This window comes from Suncus etruscus, chromosome X (genome assembly GCF_024139225.1).
Source record: "Suncus etruscus isolate mSunEtr1 chromosome X, mSunEtr1.pri.cur, whole genome shotgun sequence".
NCBI classification, from domain to species: domain Eukaryota; kingdom Metazoa; phylum Chordata; class Mammalia; order Eulipotyphla; family Soricidae; genus Suncus; species Suncus etruscus.
The window spans coordinates 31,628,306-31,646,420 of NC_064868.1; the positions used below are offsets into that span (position 1 = coordinate 31,628,306).

Sequence of the window (18,115 nt, forward strand, 5' to 3'; positions counted from 1 at the left end):
GTCAGACAAATCATTGTTGAACCTCATGGCTTGGTGTAATGTGTGATACTTATGACTGGAAGCTTGACAAGCTCAGTAGTTGTCCCTATTGATCTACAGAGCATAAGGCAGGTTTGACAAATTACCCCAGTAGAGGCCTCAAACTGCCAATAGTAATGAATTCATATAAGCATGGCTTTTCTCATTCATTCCTTTAAACAATATTACCATATATAAACGTATGTACATACATGCATACCTATGATAAATTTAGTTCTAAAATTGATCACAAAATGATCAACAATAATAATAAATTAGTGAATTACAAGAATATGCTATAGTAAAAGTTATGCGAATTCACTCTCTTGCTCTCAAAATACCTTACAATGCAGAATAATTTAGAACCCCTATTATGTGCAGAAAGGAAAACCACAGAGAACAGGGACTATTGCCATTGTACAATAGAAGTACAGCTCACTCTATGAGCACTCCACTAATGAAGAGTTGATAGGTGTTGAAGCTAAGATGGTATCTCAGATTCAAAATTGTATCACATGAAAATATCTAACATGATTAGGAGCGTGCATTCCTGAAGGAGAAGAGAAAAATAAAGGACACTCCAAATCTTAAAAACAAAAGCCAGGTTGGAAGATGTGGGAGAAAGAAATTCTTGTGCTTGTAGAACAAAGAGTAAAGGTTACTGACCAATGAAGGAAATGGGCTCCGTGGGGCATCAGAGGTGGTAACATAAGCAGCCTGGGTGTAAGCATAGCTCTTGAAACGAGGCTTCGGTGAGGAAGGAGTTCGTTCATAGCCTTGTGCTAAACTGACTGTAATCTGCACAAAATGGGACAGAAGAGGACAAAGAAAAGAAGGAAATTTGTAAGTGACCCTAGAAGGACAGTATTCTAATGACAGAAAATGTAATATTAAATGGGAACAGTGACATGGAAAGTCTGACCTAAAGATTGTATTTAGACTAAACACAGACTCTAAATACATTGTAGAGCTCAATGTCATGTTGAAACCAAGGGATTGGGGCAAATAAAACGGAGTGATGTAAGCATAGGGATTTCAAACTGACAAACTGTCATGTGTATATGGGATGATGCTCTTCCATTGTGCAAGCACGAATATCTGAAAGCAATTTCCTCTGAAGCAAAGGTAAGCAAACCCAAGACCAGAAAGTCAATATCATGGAAAAGACTGAAGCTTTCATAAGCTAGAGATAGAACTAGCTCAGTAGAGTGAGAAAATTAGGCCCAACAGATTTTTATACCTTCAGCAGAATTTTTGCTACAACATTTTTCATCACTCTGTGAAAGAAAGCACAAAAAGTTACTGTTGGAAGAGCATCTGTGTAATGAATTAATTCCACAGCATTCTGCATATTTAATGAGGTACTTATATATACTATCCAGTTAGATTTTATTTTGCTACCTTCTATCCAAAAGATTACCTTCATTAATCAAAATGTATTCATATGAAAGCAGGTTGACACTCAACTGGAAAAACATTAAACAGAATATTTATTTTGGATTTGCTCTAATTCTTTACTTTGCTCATGTCACACATTAGAAATGTATTATGTGCTCTACAGGCCTATAGTTGGTGCCTATCAACAATTTAACAATGTGATCTGAAAAGAATATTATAGTCTATGACATCAGAATGTAAAGCGTGCCTAACATTTATACATACACAGATACAGAGATGTATACACATAGGTATACACCAGCATAGACAAATATACCTGCTGATATCCATGTCTGTATACACACTAATATGCATGCATATATACACATATCATGCTACTAATATATTTGTGAGTATATATATGTAGTGCTATATAATAAATGTGTGATACCAAAAATGCATATACAATAGAAAATATTCCTTGATGTTAGCTGTCGTTTCAACACATTACCTGCTGGGAGTAGTGCATTTGATGATGTAACTGAAAATGTTCTTCTCTAGTAACTTTTGATGTCCTTGGCAACCTTTCCACTTCCTGGATGGCTTCAATGGTCACTTGCTGAGGCAACACTTGGAAGAGTGATGTGATATACATTAAGATGGACTTCTTATCTGGGTAAGTGGTGGCAACATCTGGAAGCAAATTAACACCACACATCAATTTTTGGTTACTATATTTGATCCTCTGAGAGGGAAATGAAAAAAATCAATGTTACAGGAAGACAACAGATTAATGAGCACTACTGGCCTCCAGAGACTAATTAGAACATGATAATCAAGCCTAAAATGTCCTTCCAATTTGACAGACCAATGAGAGGAACACTAAAGTTAATTTCTTTTCCTTGTTCACGTAAAAACTTCATTTCATGATACTTTTTCCAAAGTCAAATTACCAAACTAGCCCATCTAATAGATGAGTTTTCATTAGATAAGATACAAATATAAAAGATTACTTATTTCTTACCAATTATATTAGTCTGTCAATTAAAATGGCACAATGATAATTAAACCATTACACAAAACAGCTAAATACCTTGACTTTTAGTATTAAAAAAACTTGCATCACCTAATCCATAATCCACATCTGACTGTTATGTACATGTTGAAATGAACCAAGCATGTTCACAATAAAAATGAAACAATATACCCTATGTAGCATTTTCTGTACTATTCTTTATGCTTGTTTAAAATAGTATTTTAGGCTCCTGTGATAATATAATAGATAGGGGACAAATCAGGTTTGATCCCACACCACATGATTCCCTGAGCATGATGGGTTGTGAACCTGGGTGTCTCCTCAGCGCCTCTAGTATAGCCTGGGAGATCCTAGCACCACAAGGGTCTAAGCCACATTATATCCATAGGTCTTTATACTGAACATATGGTCCAGTTGGCCAAGAATCCCAGATGAAATGTCAAGGACTCCTAAGAACCATCTGGGGCATTACCAATAAAATAAATATTTGCTTATATTACAGTATATCTGTTAAAGCTAGGTGTTGCCTTCCATCTCAGACTCGAGTTCAAAATCTTTTACAAGTTCAGAAAACCAGTATTTAACAGCAATAACAATTTGTGAAAATACAAAACGTGTGGCAACTCCTTCAAAAGACTATTTTGCTACTTAGCATTACAATTTACTCACATTTACTTACTTATTATAAGGATCCAAATGTAAAACTAATCATTTACATTAAGTGTATAATTAATCCCAGAAGTGTGAAATATAAATTCTGGCAGGTAGCCAAGGAATTTTACCGCCATATATGCCTGACATTTTAGTTCTTACCACAAATATATCTTGCATTCATAGTAGTATGATATGCTTTAAGTAGTAAATATGCCTGAAGTAAAAGATGAATATTGTGGTTAGTTGTTCAGATTATACACAAAGGACATCCAATTTAAAATAAACTATCATAAAAGGCACTCAAACTGGTTTGCTGATCCCTTCAAAAGTAGCAGGAATCTGATTCCTCAGGACAACTACTTTTTAAGTATTTTTGTTTTGTTTTGTTTTATAATGATTTTATTGTGACCAAAGAGTGAATAACAAATCTTTCACAGTAGTATTTAAGGTACATAGTGCTATCTCCCCAGCCCCGATTTAACTCACTTTTTAAAAGTTTTTTTCTTTATATATATATGCACACTTGTTTCTGTCTTCTTCCCTTCCTTATTTTCATCCCTTTTGGTTCTGCTTGGTACAAAACACTACAATAAAAAGTCTTGCCTGGGATAATAGCTCAGGTCAAAACCAGGGCACAGAGAGGATGGAGCCTGACAATTTCACCCCAAAATGTACCAGCAATATAATGTAGCACCATTTCTTCCTGCAAAGGCATGCTAAAAAAGGGGAGGTGCATGGGGAGGAGGGCAGGCACACATCTGGCTTCCGGTTTCCTCTTTGATTCTGGAGACCAGCTCTTGCCAGTTATAGGGTTTGGGGAAGCCCCATACCAGAGCTTTTCTCCCTACCCTGGGGAGTGCTGGGAGGCGTGGCAGGCCCCCAGCCGTCCTTGTCTTTTTCCCCTGACTCCAGGCCTTCCCTGGATGCCAGCTCAGATGGCCAGAAGTGGGTTCAGGTGGACGCTTAGTGGTCCTCATGTTCCCCCCTCCCTCCGTACTCCAGGGGGGAGGTGCATGGGGAGGAGGGCGGGCAGACATCTGGCTTCCGATTTCATCCTTGATTCTGGAGACCAGCTCTTTCCAGGTATAGGGTTTTTCTCCCCTGGACTTCAGTCTTTCCCTGGGCACCGGTCTAGGTGGACTCTATAGGGGTCAACAGGCTTTCCCCCTATCTCTCCCTACATTAATGGGAATGTGCTCTGGGAGGAGGGCAGGCTGTTCTAGCACTGGTTTATATTGGGATAGTCAGTGGAAATTTTTCTCTTTGTTTTCATATTGATATTATTGTGTGCATATATTCTATATATCCATAATATCCAACTTGTATTGGGACCTTGATACTGCCCTACAAAGCTCATTTCTAATATTTTACTGCCTCAGTCCCAACCCTTACTTCCCCCCATCCTCCCATGTAGGTGCAGCTCATGACATGAAGCTCACCACATAGAGTGATAAGTGCAGTTAGAGAAATAACTACACTGAAAACTATCATAACAATGTGAATGAATGAGGGAAAAAGAAAGCCTGTCTCAAGTACAGGTGTGGGTGGGATGGGGAGTAGGTAGATCTGGGAAATTGGTGGTGGGAATCCTGCACTGGTGAAGGGGGGGTGTTCTTTACATGACTGTAATCATACAAGTACAATTATATTTGTAATCACGGTGTTTAAATAAAGATAATTAAATTTAAAAAAGGGGGAAATTTTACATATAGAAACAAGCTCTTATCTACTAGGGATAAGAACTCACACTTTTTTACAATACAGGGGCACCTCCCACCTTGAAAATATGTCATATGGACCCAACTTAGACTCCAGGTGATTCGACAGTGACTGTCCAACCCCTAACCCTAGATACCAGACACTGAACCATTACAGCTCTCAGCAACAGCTCCAGGAACCAAAGTCCCTCGGGGACAGTCTCAATACTGCTCTGACACCAACATGCGCCGGTTTTGAGATAATATCCTGACAACGAGGAAATGGCAAAAACTTGATCTAAGACCAGGTCATCTTACCTCACCATCTAACGATAAGATGAAATCAGAAGACTTGTCATCCTTTCATCTGTGCAAAAGATAAGATCATTATCTACAGAAGACTGACTGTGACAATCATGATGGGGCAGAATTTATCCTGGAACCAATAAAAAAGTCTTAGTCTAGGCTTTGGCCTACAATCTGTAAAACAACCAAGATCTCTAATTCCAGAGGTCCAGCTGAGACAACTGCAACTGCACAGGTCTTCTGGAAACATAATGAAAGACTCTATCCTAGGCTCCAACCTAGGATCAGTCCAAAAACCAAGACCACCAACTACAGAAGACTGATTAAAACAACAGTGATGGAACAGAACTTCTAGAACTGTAAAGAATGATGGAATGGTATGTTTGGAACCCAGAGTCTGTTTTATGCCAATAAACTTATGGGGTGAGGCCTTTTTGTAATCAGGTCAAGGTGTTTTTCTCCATTTTCCCCATTTTTCTGGACCTATGCAAACAACGGCAATTGCCACTATCACACCTTTACTATATTTTTTTACTCTTATCCTTTAAGGAAAAAAATACAACTTACTGAACTTAAAAACAAATAACTGTAGTAGAATGCCTGTCCCGAATACAGGCAGGGGATGGGAAGAGGGAGGGGGTAATGTTACACTGGTGAAGGGGGGTGTTCTGGTTATGACTGTAACCCAAATATGATCATGTTACTTAAATAAAAATATATTTAAAAAAGAATGACTTCATCATAGGCTCCATTCTTTGACCTGTGCAGAGACCAAAATCTCTAGATACACAGGTCTGATTTTATCATCCATGAGGGAGCAGAAGTTTTCCATACACCACAAAAGGACCTAGGGGAGAATAAGTGAACATATATGGAGGTTGTAGTTATTCCCATGACAGTATACTTCAAGGATGGAGAAACCCTGTATCTCTCAGGCCAAGATATATCCCTTTCTAATTTCCCTAATATTGAATATGCCTATGCAGGAAAAAAAGTTATTGTTGTTCTTGTTTTCATTTTTTGTGCTTTGTTTTGCTTTTATTTCAGGACCATGGTTATTGTGTGGTGGCTATCTTTATTGCTGTGGTACTTTTTGGATTTCTTGTTTGATTTTTCTTTTTGTGTTGTTGTATTTCTCTTCCTTTTTTCCTTATCTCAAATTTATATTTATAGCCTCTAGAAGGACTCCGCCCATTTTATGCTTGTTTGATTTTTACCCCATTTTATTTTTTTTCTTTTCTTCAAACAGAACCACACAACTTGAACCATCTTGTTCCGTCTCTGAAATTGGGAGGGAAATAATGAAGGTTTCCAAGACCAAACAGTTGTATGATCACTAAGTAGTAATTAAAATGATCGGACTTAAACACCAAAGCCAATGACAATAGAATCGATACCCATTCTACAACAAGCTAGACACAGAGGGGACCACTTATACTAGCAGCCCGGGGGGTAAGGGAGGGGGATGTGAGATGCATGCTGGAAATGGGGCTGGAGGGAGGACAGCTTTGGTGGTGGGAATTCCCCTGATTCAATGTCAATATGTACCTAAAATATTACTGTGAAAGATGTGTAATCTACTTTGATCAACACAAAAATTATTATAATCATAAAATAAAAAAGAAAATTTAAAATAAAGAATTCCTTAAGGGTGAAAACCACTTGTGGGGGGGGCAGAAAGAGAAAAAAAGTAGTGCAGGTGTGGCAATGTTTTGTGCTCCCCCTCCTTTTTTTTACATAGGCACAGTAATACTGGGGAAGTAAGAAAGGGAGTTCCCTTGGCCTAAGAGATTCAGGGTTTCTCCACCCTTGAAGCATACTGTCATGGGAACAACTATGGCTCTGTACCTGCTCATTACCTCTCCCCAAGTTCTTTTTTGTGTTACCAAAAAACTTTCCCCTCAGTTGTAGATGATAAAACCAGTACTCTGTAGCCTTTTTAAGTATTTTTAAAAAGAGATAACAGAGAAGGGAAAAGTTTACATTTCCAATTTGCTATTCTATGTAGTATATTGTGGTTCCTCTCCATTGTTAATGTGTCTATGAATCAACAGGGCACTTATTTCTTTCTATCACTTATTTCTTTCTATCATAGTTTTTTCTTTCTTTCTTTCTTTCTTTCTTTCTTTCTTTCTTTCTTTCTTTCTTTCTTTCTTTCTTTCTTTCTTTCTTTCTTTCTTTCTTTCTTTCTTTCTTTCTTTCTCTCTCTCTCTCTCTCTCTCTCTTTCTTTCTTTCTTTCTTTCTTTCTTTTTCTTCCCTTCCCCTTCCCTTCCCCTTCCCTTCCCCTTTCCTTCCTTCCTTCCTTCCTTCCTTCCTTCCTTCCTTCCTTCCTTCCTTCCTTCCTTCCTTCCTTCCTTCCTTCCTTCCTTCCTTCCTTCCTTCCTTCTTTCTTTCTTTCTTTCTTTCTTTCTTTTTTTTTGCCCACCAGCTCCCAGAGCGGCCTCCTCGGGCATCTTGGCCCCGGTCAGCACCCAGCACCGACTGCTGGGCTCCAGGCTCTGCAAGTACACACCCTGGGCTGGGCTCTGTGCCTCCGGGCTGGGGATCCCTTTTGGGGCTGGGGATCCCTTCTGCGGCTAGGGCTTTAGGCTCTGGGACGCTGGGCTCCGGGGGGCTGGGCGGGCTGGCCGTGCTCCTTGGGGTCCGACTTTTTCCGGGGAAGCTTCTCGTTGCCCCGCAGTGGGGAGAAGGTCTTCCTGAGCAGTGGCTCCGCCATGCTGGGGCCAGGCGGGCTGAGTGCACGCCCCGCGCCCTCAGGAAGCGCAGTCTGGGAATCTCTATCATAAGGTTTTATTGGTTATTTGAGGATCAGGAAACAGAAATTTCAATTGGAACATAATTTTAATGTCCATTTTGAGAATCTAAAAACCCATGGACTATCAATTAGGCATTTGTTTAATAAAGCAGAATTTGGTTCAGTAGGTTAAGGGTAAAAACAAAGATCCAGCATTGTCCACAAGCTCTCAAGTGATGCTGAAGAGGTTTGCACGTACACCATGGTTATTATAAACAAAGTGGTAAAATAATCACAAGGGAGCAGGATGTTATACTATCTGCAGTTTCACTGTTTGTATTAGCCTCTTTTCAAAGGGTATTTTTCAGATCCTTACTGCATGAGGATGAGAACTATAAATCCATTACTTATTAATCAACAGTGAAAGTAATTTTTCACAAGTCTTAGTAAGGAAGTATTACAGGGAGATTTGTACATGAGCACAAAATATCTTTACTTGGCTTTGAAATTCGGAAACTGAAAATTTTCCCTTACACTTCATAGCTGCCAAGTGTTCACTCTATAGTAGATACATCACTACATTTGGAATTCCAGGAAGTTCTCTTCCTTCTCACTAAGAACTTGTCAGTTTTGTGATAAACAGTATTCAATATTGTTTACACTGCATGTATTATTTAAAACCATGTAGTGCGAAACACAATGATTTTTAGAAAGTAGATAAGTATATTGTAATCCTGTATTACTCATAAACATGAAAGGGTATATTTGGCCTTGAATATATACCAGGAAATAAAAAAAGAGGAAAGTCAAATTAGAAGGCCAAGAAAGAGCTGATTCAAAGGGCAATATATGATATGCCCGAGATTTATTCCCCAAAACACATGGTCCCCAAAACACTGCTAGATGTGTACCAAAAATCTAAAAAGGAAAAAAAAATTTAGGTCAATCATAGGCTGGATAAAGACAGTATAGGATTAAGGTCCTTGCTTTGCAGGGCAAAGACAGTACAGGGATTAAGACATTTGCCTTGCAGATGGCTGACACCAGTTCAAATTTCCAGCTCTGCATTTGGTCCACAAACAGAAGGGATCCCTAAGCAAAGTCAAGAGTAAGCTCTGAGCAAATCAGGGGCAACCCTGAGACAAAAACAACACAAAATAATTCTTTTGTTTTGTTATTGTTTTTTCCATTTTTTATGCTTTCTTTTGTTTTTATCTCAGGATCGTGGTTATTGTGTGGTGGTTGTCTTTATTGCTGTGGTATTTTTGGGTTTTTTGTTTGATTTTCCTTTTTGTATTGTTGTGTTTCTCTTCCTTTTTCCCTTTCTTCTCTCAAATTGATATTTATAGCATCTAGAAGGACTCTCCATTTTTGCCCCATTTATTTTTTTCTTTTCTTCAAACAGAACCACATAACTTGAACCATCTTGTTCCACCTCATTAATTGAAGAAAATATAATGGAGGGTACCAAGACCAAACAGTTGTATGATCACTAAGTAGTAATAAAAATGATCGGACTTAAACACCAAATCCAAAGCCAATGACAACAGAATCGATACCCAATCTACAACAAACTAGACACAGAGGGGACCACTTATACTAGCAGCCCGGGGGATAAGAGAGGGGGATAAAGGATGCATGCTGGGAACGAGGGTGGAGGGAGGACAACTTTGGTGGTAGGAATTCCCGATTCAATGTCAATATGCACCTAAAATATTACTGTGAAAGATATGTAATCCACCTGGTCAAAATAAAAATTATTATTATAATAAAAATATTTTAAGTGATTAAAAATAATAATTAAACCACAGAGAAAAGGATATGGCTCAAGTGGCAGAACGTTTGCCTAGCATGTATAATTCTCTGTGTTCCATCTTTTTTTTTTTTTTTTTTTTGGTTTTTGGGCCACACCCGGTAACGCTCAGGGGTTACTCCTGACTATGTGCTCAGAAGTTGCTCCTGGCTTGGGGGACCATATGGGACACCGGGGGATCGATCCGCGGTCCGTCCAAGGCTAGCGCAGGCAAGGCAGGCACCTTACCTTTAGTGCCACTGCCTGGCCCCCCATCTTTTTTTTTTATTTAACCAACTTTATTACATACATGATTGTATTTGGGTTTCAGTCATGTAGAGAACACCACGCATCACCAGTGCAACATTCCCATCACCAATGTCCCAAACCTCCCTTCTCCCCACCCAAACCCCGCCTGTACTCTAGACAGGCTTTCTATTGCCCTCGTATATTCTCATTATTAGGATAGTTCAAAACGTAGTTATTTCTCTAACTAAACTTACCCATTTGCAGTGACCTTCATGAGGTGAGCTGTAACTTCCAGCTCTTTTCTCTTTTGTGTCTGAAAATTATTATTGCAAGAATGTCTTTCATTTTTATTAAAACCCATAGATGAGTGAGACCATTCTGTGTCTTTCTCTCTCTCTCTCTCTCTCTCTCTCTCTCTCTCTCTCTCTGACTTATTTCACTCAGCATAATAGATTCCATGTACATCCATGTATAGGAAAATACTTTTCACCCCCTCTAGCACTACCAAGTATGTCCCTAAAAAAACAAATTAACTTAAATAAGAACCAAATGTGTTCTTGTCATTCTGTCCCCCAAATAGCATTTCTAGGTGTCTTAGTCACAGAAAGAATCATGAAAAGAAAATGTGCAACATCGTATAAGAATAATAAAAGGTCAAAGACAATAAACATGAGAACTGAATTTCAAAATAAAGTCAGGGGGTTGAGATGGGGATTGGATGTGGATACTGACAAGACAGGGGGACAGAAACACTCTTGTGGAGGAACTGCTGCTTTAACACTGCAGACATGAAACTCTATCATTTATGGTATTGTAAATCACACTTCAATCTTCTTTATTTTAAAAGTAAATCAAATAAAAAATGAGTAGATAGTATGTGAAATACAGCAAGGTTAATCACAATCTAGACAAGTTAGCCTTGGCATAATGCATTGAGGATTATTTTGGAAAAATGATAAAATTTTCAAAATATCTATAAACTAAAAGTCTGACATGCAGAAGTGAGGCAAATAGAAAATAAAGATTACCTATTATCTATCCCAGGTAAATATTATCTAGTCTAGATATCTATTCTAAAGAGGTGCTAGATAACTAAAATAGGTCATTAAAAAACAAACTGAGAATACAAGAACTTTTTGCATTTAAAACTTTATTTTTTTTTACAATAAAACTAAGTCCATACTCTCCAAATGGATGTTTTCACAACGTGGAAGAAATAAAATACCCATCTTATTCAACCAGTTCTTGAAGATATTTCTATTCTGGTCCCTAAACATTTGGGCTATACCACCATTCTTCTTTGATGGGGTAACTGTTAGAAGGCTGAAACCCAATTTGAACACCAGACACATAATTAAAAAAAATTAAACATTAAATCAGGGACTTTAAAAGAAGAGAAACCTGTAACTATTCTTATCATCTATATATTAATGTTGATTAGAAAAAAACAAGTTCACAGGACTAAAATAAATCTATACATAAGACAAATTTAATAACTGTTTGCAATCATGGTGAGAGATGTACAAGGATTCAGGCACTTGCTATTTTTGGCTTCCCAGAACAACATGGTCCCAGAAGCATCATCAGGTCGAACTCTGGAAGCCCAAATCAGTGACAGAGGCACCATTCATAAATAGTGCACACATAAAAGGCAAAAACAGAAACATCAAATTTAAAGGTCTATGCACATCCATGCAATTAACACCAGTTAATAGCAGTTATAGATTAATAGTACCTGGCAACTCCATATATGATGCCAACCAGAGGCTTACTCAAGATAAAAAGAGGTCACACCATCCACCTGAGGTATGACTCTACATTACTTCTGAAATGAAGTTAAATTTACAGACAAGATTTCAACCTAATTAACAAGAACAAAATCAGTGATCATCAATTGTCACGAATAATTTTTCTCTGAACAAGAAAACCAAAAGTATCTCGTAATCTAAGGGATAACCAACACAAGTTAATGCTGCTGACTGGAAAAGAGTTCACTCACTGAAATTCCCAAATGTTATTAATTGCTTCACTTTACTGTGGAGGATTTTCTTCTAAATCAAGGTGCTCAGGATTTTTGCTATTCTGTGAAATTGTCTCTGTCCAGTCTCAGTAATCAGTCCTCTTTCAATTCAAAATATAAGCCTGAAGAGGTCCACTGGTTCTTTTTAAGAGGACCTGGCCTTCTTGTTCCGTAGAAGAAACCTCGCAGTTGATGTCATTAGAAGTCTCAACCAGAATAGCACTTTGGTCTTGGAAATTTATGATGCCTTTAATATCTTCTGCTGTCACATAGCCTAGTCTTTGCATTTCTTCGTCACTCATGAATTCCATCATCTCCTTACTAGCATTGTCAATGAACTTATCCAAAAGTATTTCTGTTTCCGTTAAGTCCGAAAGTTGCTCCTGCGAATTCTTTTGCAGGGCATCAGCATCCGAAGCTCTAAAGTCAGATCCTAGCCATTGGGCAAGGTTCTTCGACTTTCTTCTCACCAGGCCAATGCCATCCAAGACATTCAGGATATCGAACACCCTCCGTTTATCTACATTCAGCCTCATTGCGATCTCACTGGCATTAATATCAGCCTCAGGATTCGCTTTGACAATCTCCATAAACCGTTGGGTTATGGAGCGCAGGGTTGCGACTGGCCTGGGTCGCCTTCTTCCGACTGCGATTCGCTGGACCTCGCTAGCATGGTACATGCTCTGCCCTTCTGAGGGTGGCTGGCACGCTGTGCCACTGGGACTGTTGTCCTCGGAAGTCACCACCTCCTCGACGAAGCTCAGGCCCAAGGGGGGAGAGTGTACTGGTGTATACATACTCTTTTGGCGTCTGAAGGCCGCAGATGGCTTCGGCACAATGATTCTTCCCAGCTAAGGCTCACACCGTTCCCAGGGCCGAGTACTCACGAAAAGGTTCACGAATCACCACTCAGGGAGGCCAGGGCACAACTGAGTGCGTCACTGTCCCGAAATTTTGTCCGGAATTACTCAGTCAGCCGGAGAGGCAGGCTACCGGAGGCTCTCAGATGGCCACCATCTTTCTTTCCCACAAGCACCGTTCCGGAAGAAGGAAGTGGCCTTAGGAAAAGGCGGTTCACAGGACATTCACTACGTCGAGGTATAAATATTCAAATGGAAGAGAAAGACTGATGGGAAAGTTGGATATTTTTTCTTGTAGCCATGACAACAAGTAACCTGCCATTTTTCATTTAATTAGCGACGATCAACCTACAAGACACTGAACATTCTAACCCCTCCACCTCTACACCCCCAAAGTGCCCTTCTGAAAAGTCCTAGATGGGGAACAGGCTCAGATTAATGAACATAATTCTAAATATGAACCAATTCACAGTGGCTGTCTCACTCGACCGAGCTGAGAACGCTGATGTTCTCCTAGTCTCATACTTGAGAGCTCACTGATCTCCTCACCACCAGAGTTCCTCCAAAGCCACGAAAACTCTACTGAGAGGGACTATTGCTCACTGATAGCAGTCCAATGCAACTTGGTCTTATTAATGGAAAACACTATTATCTTTTTCTTACATGAGAAAATTCCAGCTCTAATAATACCTTGTTGCTGGTGCAATTGTACAGTGATAGCTAAGCGGGAAGGGCACTTGCCTTGCAGAAGGCTGACCTGTATGGATCCCCGATATCCCATATAGTCCACCCCCACCGTGCCTGCCAGGAGTGATTCCTGGGTGCAGAGCCGAGTCACCCCTGAGCGCCACTGAATGTTGTCTAAAAATTAAAAAAAAATCTGCTCTATAATGACTGGCTACCAACCTATTTTTTGGTATATTTTTGGCACTGTTATAATATTGATAACAGATGTATAGGTCAGTTACATAGAAAGAATACAGTGAGTGGGTAAGTCACTTGCTTTGCATGCAAACAAGTGGGGCACCATATACAGTCCCCCAAATAAAAAATATCCCTTGTAAGATAGCATGGAGGTAAGGCATTTACCTTCCATGCAGAAGGACAATGGTTCGAATCCCTGCATCCCATATGGTGCCCTGAGCCTGCCAGGAGCGATTTCTGAGCCTAGAGCCAGAAGGAACCCCTGAGCACCGCCAGGTGTGATCCAAAATCAAATATATATATATATATATATCCCTTGTTGGGAGCGAAGCGATTCCACAGCAGTAGGGTGTTTGCCTTGCACATGGCTGACCCAGACGGATTTGGGTACGATCTCCAGCGTCCCATATGGTCTCCTGAACCAGAAATGATTTCTGAATGCAGAGCCAAGAGTAACCCTTGAATGTCACCGAGTGTGGACCAAAACCCAAAAAAATCCCTTGTAGCTTTTGAAAAGGCCCCGATATGCCTGTGTATGTGGCGTGTGAGTGGAGGGGTACTCTCCACTAATGTGTGGCCCAGAAACATGAGGTCAATCATTTGGCATGTGGTCCATGGGTGCTTCAGGTCAGAAGGAGCCACATATATATCTCTGACAAAAGGTGCAGAGGACTACTTGAGTGATACCCCATTTGAAATTAATCTCTGCATGGCAACTCCTTAATGGGAATTTATTTGACTCCTAATAAGAATTGATTTAACTTTTTATTTGACAAGAATATGATACAGCGAAAGAATGAAAGATTCTGAATCTCAAAGATAGAAATTGTTAATTGCACACTTGAATATATCTAGAAACAAAAATCCATAAAATTATTTAATTATTTTCTTACCTGTAGAATAAAAGCAGTGATCCCATTTTCTCTCCAACATTGTCAAGTTCAAATGCAAAAAGGATTTAAGCATCAGAAGAAATTTTAAGACTTGAAGCCATTCCGCACAGACACTAATTAATTACATCATGGCCAATGAGCAAAAGAATTTAATAATATGAATAAAGAAGGTAATCAAGAATATAAAACAAATTGTGAGAATTGTATTAAGATAACTGGCAGTAAACAAATAGATATGTAATTATTATGACATGAGCAGTGTGAGAAAGATGGTATGTGATTTAAACTTTTTATTAAAATATATGAAGAAAAGTGGAAAAACTCTGAAATAAACACTTAGAAGAAAATAGTTGGTACTATAAGCCTAATAAATAATGGCTTTCTTTCCATAAATGTTATCATTTCTAGTCTAATTATTGAATCATTTTCAAAATAAAGTGCTTAGAACAAGATACTGACAGAAGATTTTATTTTCTGAACTATTATGATGAGTATTTCTAGAGTCATCAGAATTTTGATATTGTCTGCTAAATAGAACAAATAAATCAGTTAGTAAAACTCCATTAATTTTCAAATTAAGAAATTGAGGCTCACACCAGTTCATTTGAAAAAACAGAATCAGAGCCCAGTCCTAGTGCCAGTACATTTCCCTCTTGCTTTTTCAAATACTGCATTGAAAGCTTGAGGGTCTCAAAGTCATCTAAAGTATCACTCTGGGGTTCCTGAAGACCTATTACTAAACATTATCTCTACCTTCCCCCATAGTACAGATTTCTGTTTTGAATAAATGAGAAACAAAAATGAATGAGCAAACACACAAAAAAACTTTAGTAGTAATCAAAGACATTCAAACTAAATGAAGATGAGGTTTTGGGGGTGGCCTCCCAAACTGTGCTCAAAGGTACAGGGGTCCCTGCTGGCAATTCTTACAATCTTGGCCAACTGGACAGTTGTGCTATAGCAGGGACTGAGATAGAGTGATAATCAGCTCCTGCTATGTGAGGGATTAACCAAACTACAGTGGATTTTTCTTGGGGGCCTCTAGAAACAGAGTGGCAGTGTGCATGAGCAGGGCTCTGGACTGTATCATTTAATGCTTGTGGGGACAGGTGGTGCTGTAGATAAACCAATCAGTCCATGCAAGGCACACACCTTAACCCTTGCACTATCTTCCTGGCCCAAACTTTATTTTTTAATATATTGGCCCCAAAGTTTTTTTTTTCAAGTATTTTGCCTTAAATTATCCGAGGATAAAAATACTCCAGAGACCTCTGTTATTGACCCAGTGCCTACTTTGCTAAAGATATTCAGACTGGTTCCACAGTATTAAAAATGGCAATATCTATCAGGAATCAACCTCATATAAATAACCAGAAGCTGCTGTGGGGCGCTGAGGCTTGAGCCCATAGCCTGCAAACATGCCATGCGACTGCTGTGCTAACTCCAGTCCTAATTACCAGCAACTTCAAATGAACATGTGTACCAACTTGATATGAAAGAACTTAGAGCACTACAAAAGAAGTATTTGTCACATTCATAAAACAAACAAAAAAAAGATCTTCAGACCTCCAATGGGCTTCATGCTTAGAGAATAAGAAATGATCAACCGGTTATTGTTTATGAATCAGTAATGGGTTTTAAATATTTTATTATAATACCATGATTTAGCAAGTTGTTCACAGTACCCCAGGCATTAAATACCCAAATACCAATGCCACCAACGGTGTGACTTCCCTCCACAGATGTCCTCAGTCTCCTACCCACCACCTCAGTTTTCCCCTAGAAGGAACTGAAATTAACTCAAAGAATCATTTTTATGAATATGACAAATTCATTCCAAATAGTGTATTAGATATTTTTTAATAATTCATCCTAATATATATTTTGTTATTTGGGGACCACACCTGACTATGCTCAAGGCTTACTCCTGGTGCTACTCAGGGGAACATGTATGATGTTGGTGATCAAACACAGATTAGCTTCATGCAGAGCCCTACCCACTTTACTAACTCTGGCTGTAAAAACAAATTCTTTGTCATGTAAACACCGAAATAATGGGATGCTTAATTTTTGTAGGCTGTAATAACCATCTTACTTAGAATACTGGGAGAACACATTTCAAGATATTCAGGAAGTAAGGAGAGTGTGAGATTAAACATCATTTTTCTCCTTTATTCTACTTTGATTTTCCACAATCTATTAAGCATAATTTTATGTTGTTATTATATATGTTTATTATATATGCTAATGCAAGTATCTAAACTGGTGGGTAAAAAGGGCTTTATTATTATTAGGGAAGAAATATGATTGATTATACTAGTGATAAATGTGGTATTGGAGTGACATACATATGGAGCCATCATTAACAATGCTGCTTATCACAGTACTTCAATCAAGAAAATTGCTATTATTTTTTAAACAGAAACAATGAGCACAAGGTTTTCTTTCCGTATACCATTAGCCCAGAAGAGTTATTTCCAGTGAGTTTGTTAGGAAAATAATGAATTCAACAAAAACTGTGCTCAACTCATGCTATCAATCTCTAGAAAATCTGATTAGGGGGCCAGGAAGGTGGTGCTAGAGGTAAGGTGTCTGCCTTGCAAGCGCTAGCCAAGGAAGGACCGTGGTTCGATCCCCCGGTGTCCCATATGGTCCCCCCAAGCCAGGGGCGATTTCTGAGCACATAGCCAGGAGTAACCCCTGAGCGTCAAACGGGTGTGGCCCAAAAACCAAAAAAAAAAAAAAAAAAGAAAATCTGATTAGGCAGTTGCCATGCACAAACTTGTAGCACTCTGGATGATCCTATATCAAGAAACTCCATTGTCTAAACTGCAAGTAAGTTGTTGTTGTTGTTGTTGTTGTTGTTGTTGATGATGATATTTTAGTCAAGATAAAGATGGGAACTGAAATTCTGCATTAAAATGTATTACTGGGATAAAAAGAAAAAATATTCATTTTAAAGTTTTGGGGCCACACTCAGGGGATCTTCTGGGATGACTGCAATTGAATCCAGGATGACAACATGTAAGACAAACACCCTATGCACTGTACTTCATTCCTAAGGAGGGGGCTTTAAATATATGTGAAAATACACTCAAATATTTTAGTTGTCATTTTAGGAATTGGACAAAAATTTTCTTTTGTTTTTGTTTTTGGGCCACACCCAGTGATGCTAAAGGGTTACTCCTGGCTCTGCACTCAGAAATCTTTCCGGGCTTGGGGGACCATATGGGACACCCAGGAATTGAACTGCTGTCTATTCTAGTTAGTGAGTGCAAGGCAAATGCTATACCACTTGCACCACCACTCTGGCACCCAAAAATTAATTTTTAAAACAGCATCTTTAGAAACAATTCTTTTGTGTGTGTGTGTGTGTGTGTGTGTGTGTGTGTGTGTGTGTGTGTGTGTGTGTGGTTTTTGGGTCACACCCGGCAGCGCTCAGGGGTTATTCCTGGCTCCAGGCTCAGAAATTGCTCCTGGCAGGCACGGGGGACCATATGGGACGCCGGGATTCGAACTGATGACCTCCTGCATGAAAGGCAAACGCCTTACCT

The 18,115-nt window shown here is 39.0% G+C and overlaps 1 protein-coding gene across 1 annotated transcript in view; it reads right to left on the reverse strand.

Annotated features, from left to right (window-relative positions):
* The window catches only part of DMD (dystrophin), a 2,686,579-nt gene that overhangs the window by 1,955,860 nt on the left and 712,604 nt on the right, over positions 1-18,115 (reverse strand). Inside the window, exons 8-9 of the mRNA XM_049766737.1 lie at positions 1,907-2,088; positions 685-816 (exon numbers count right to left, since the gene is read on the reverse strand). Of these exons, the coding sequence (XP_049622694.1) occupies positions 685-816; positions 1,907-2,088 (314 nt within the window). The remainder of the gene's footprint in view (positions 1-684; positions 817-1,906; positions 2,089-18,115) is intronic.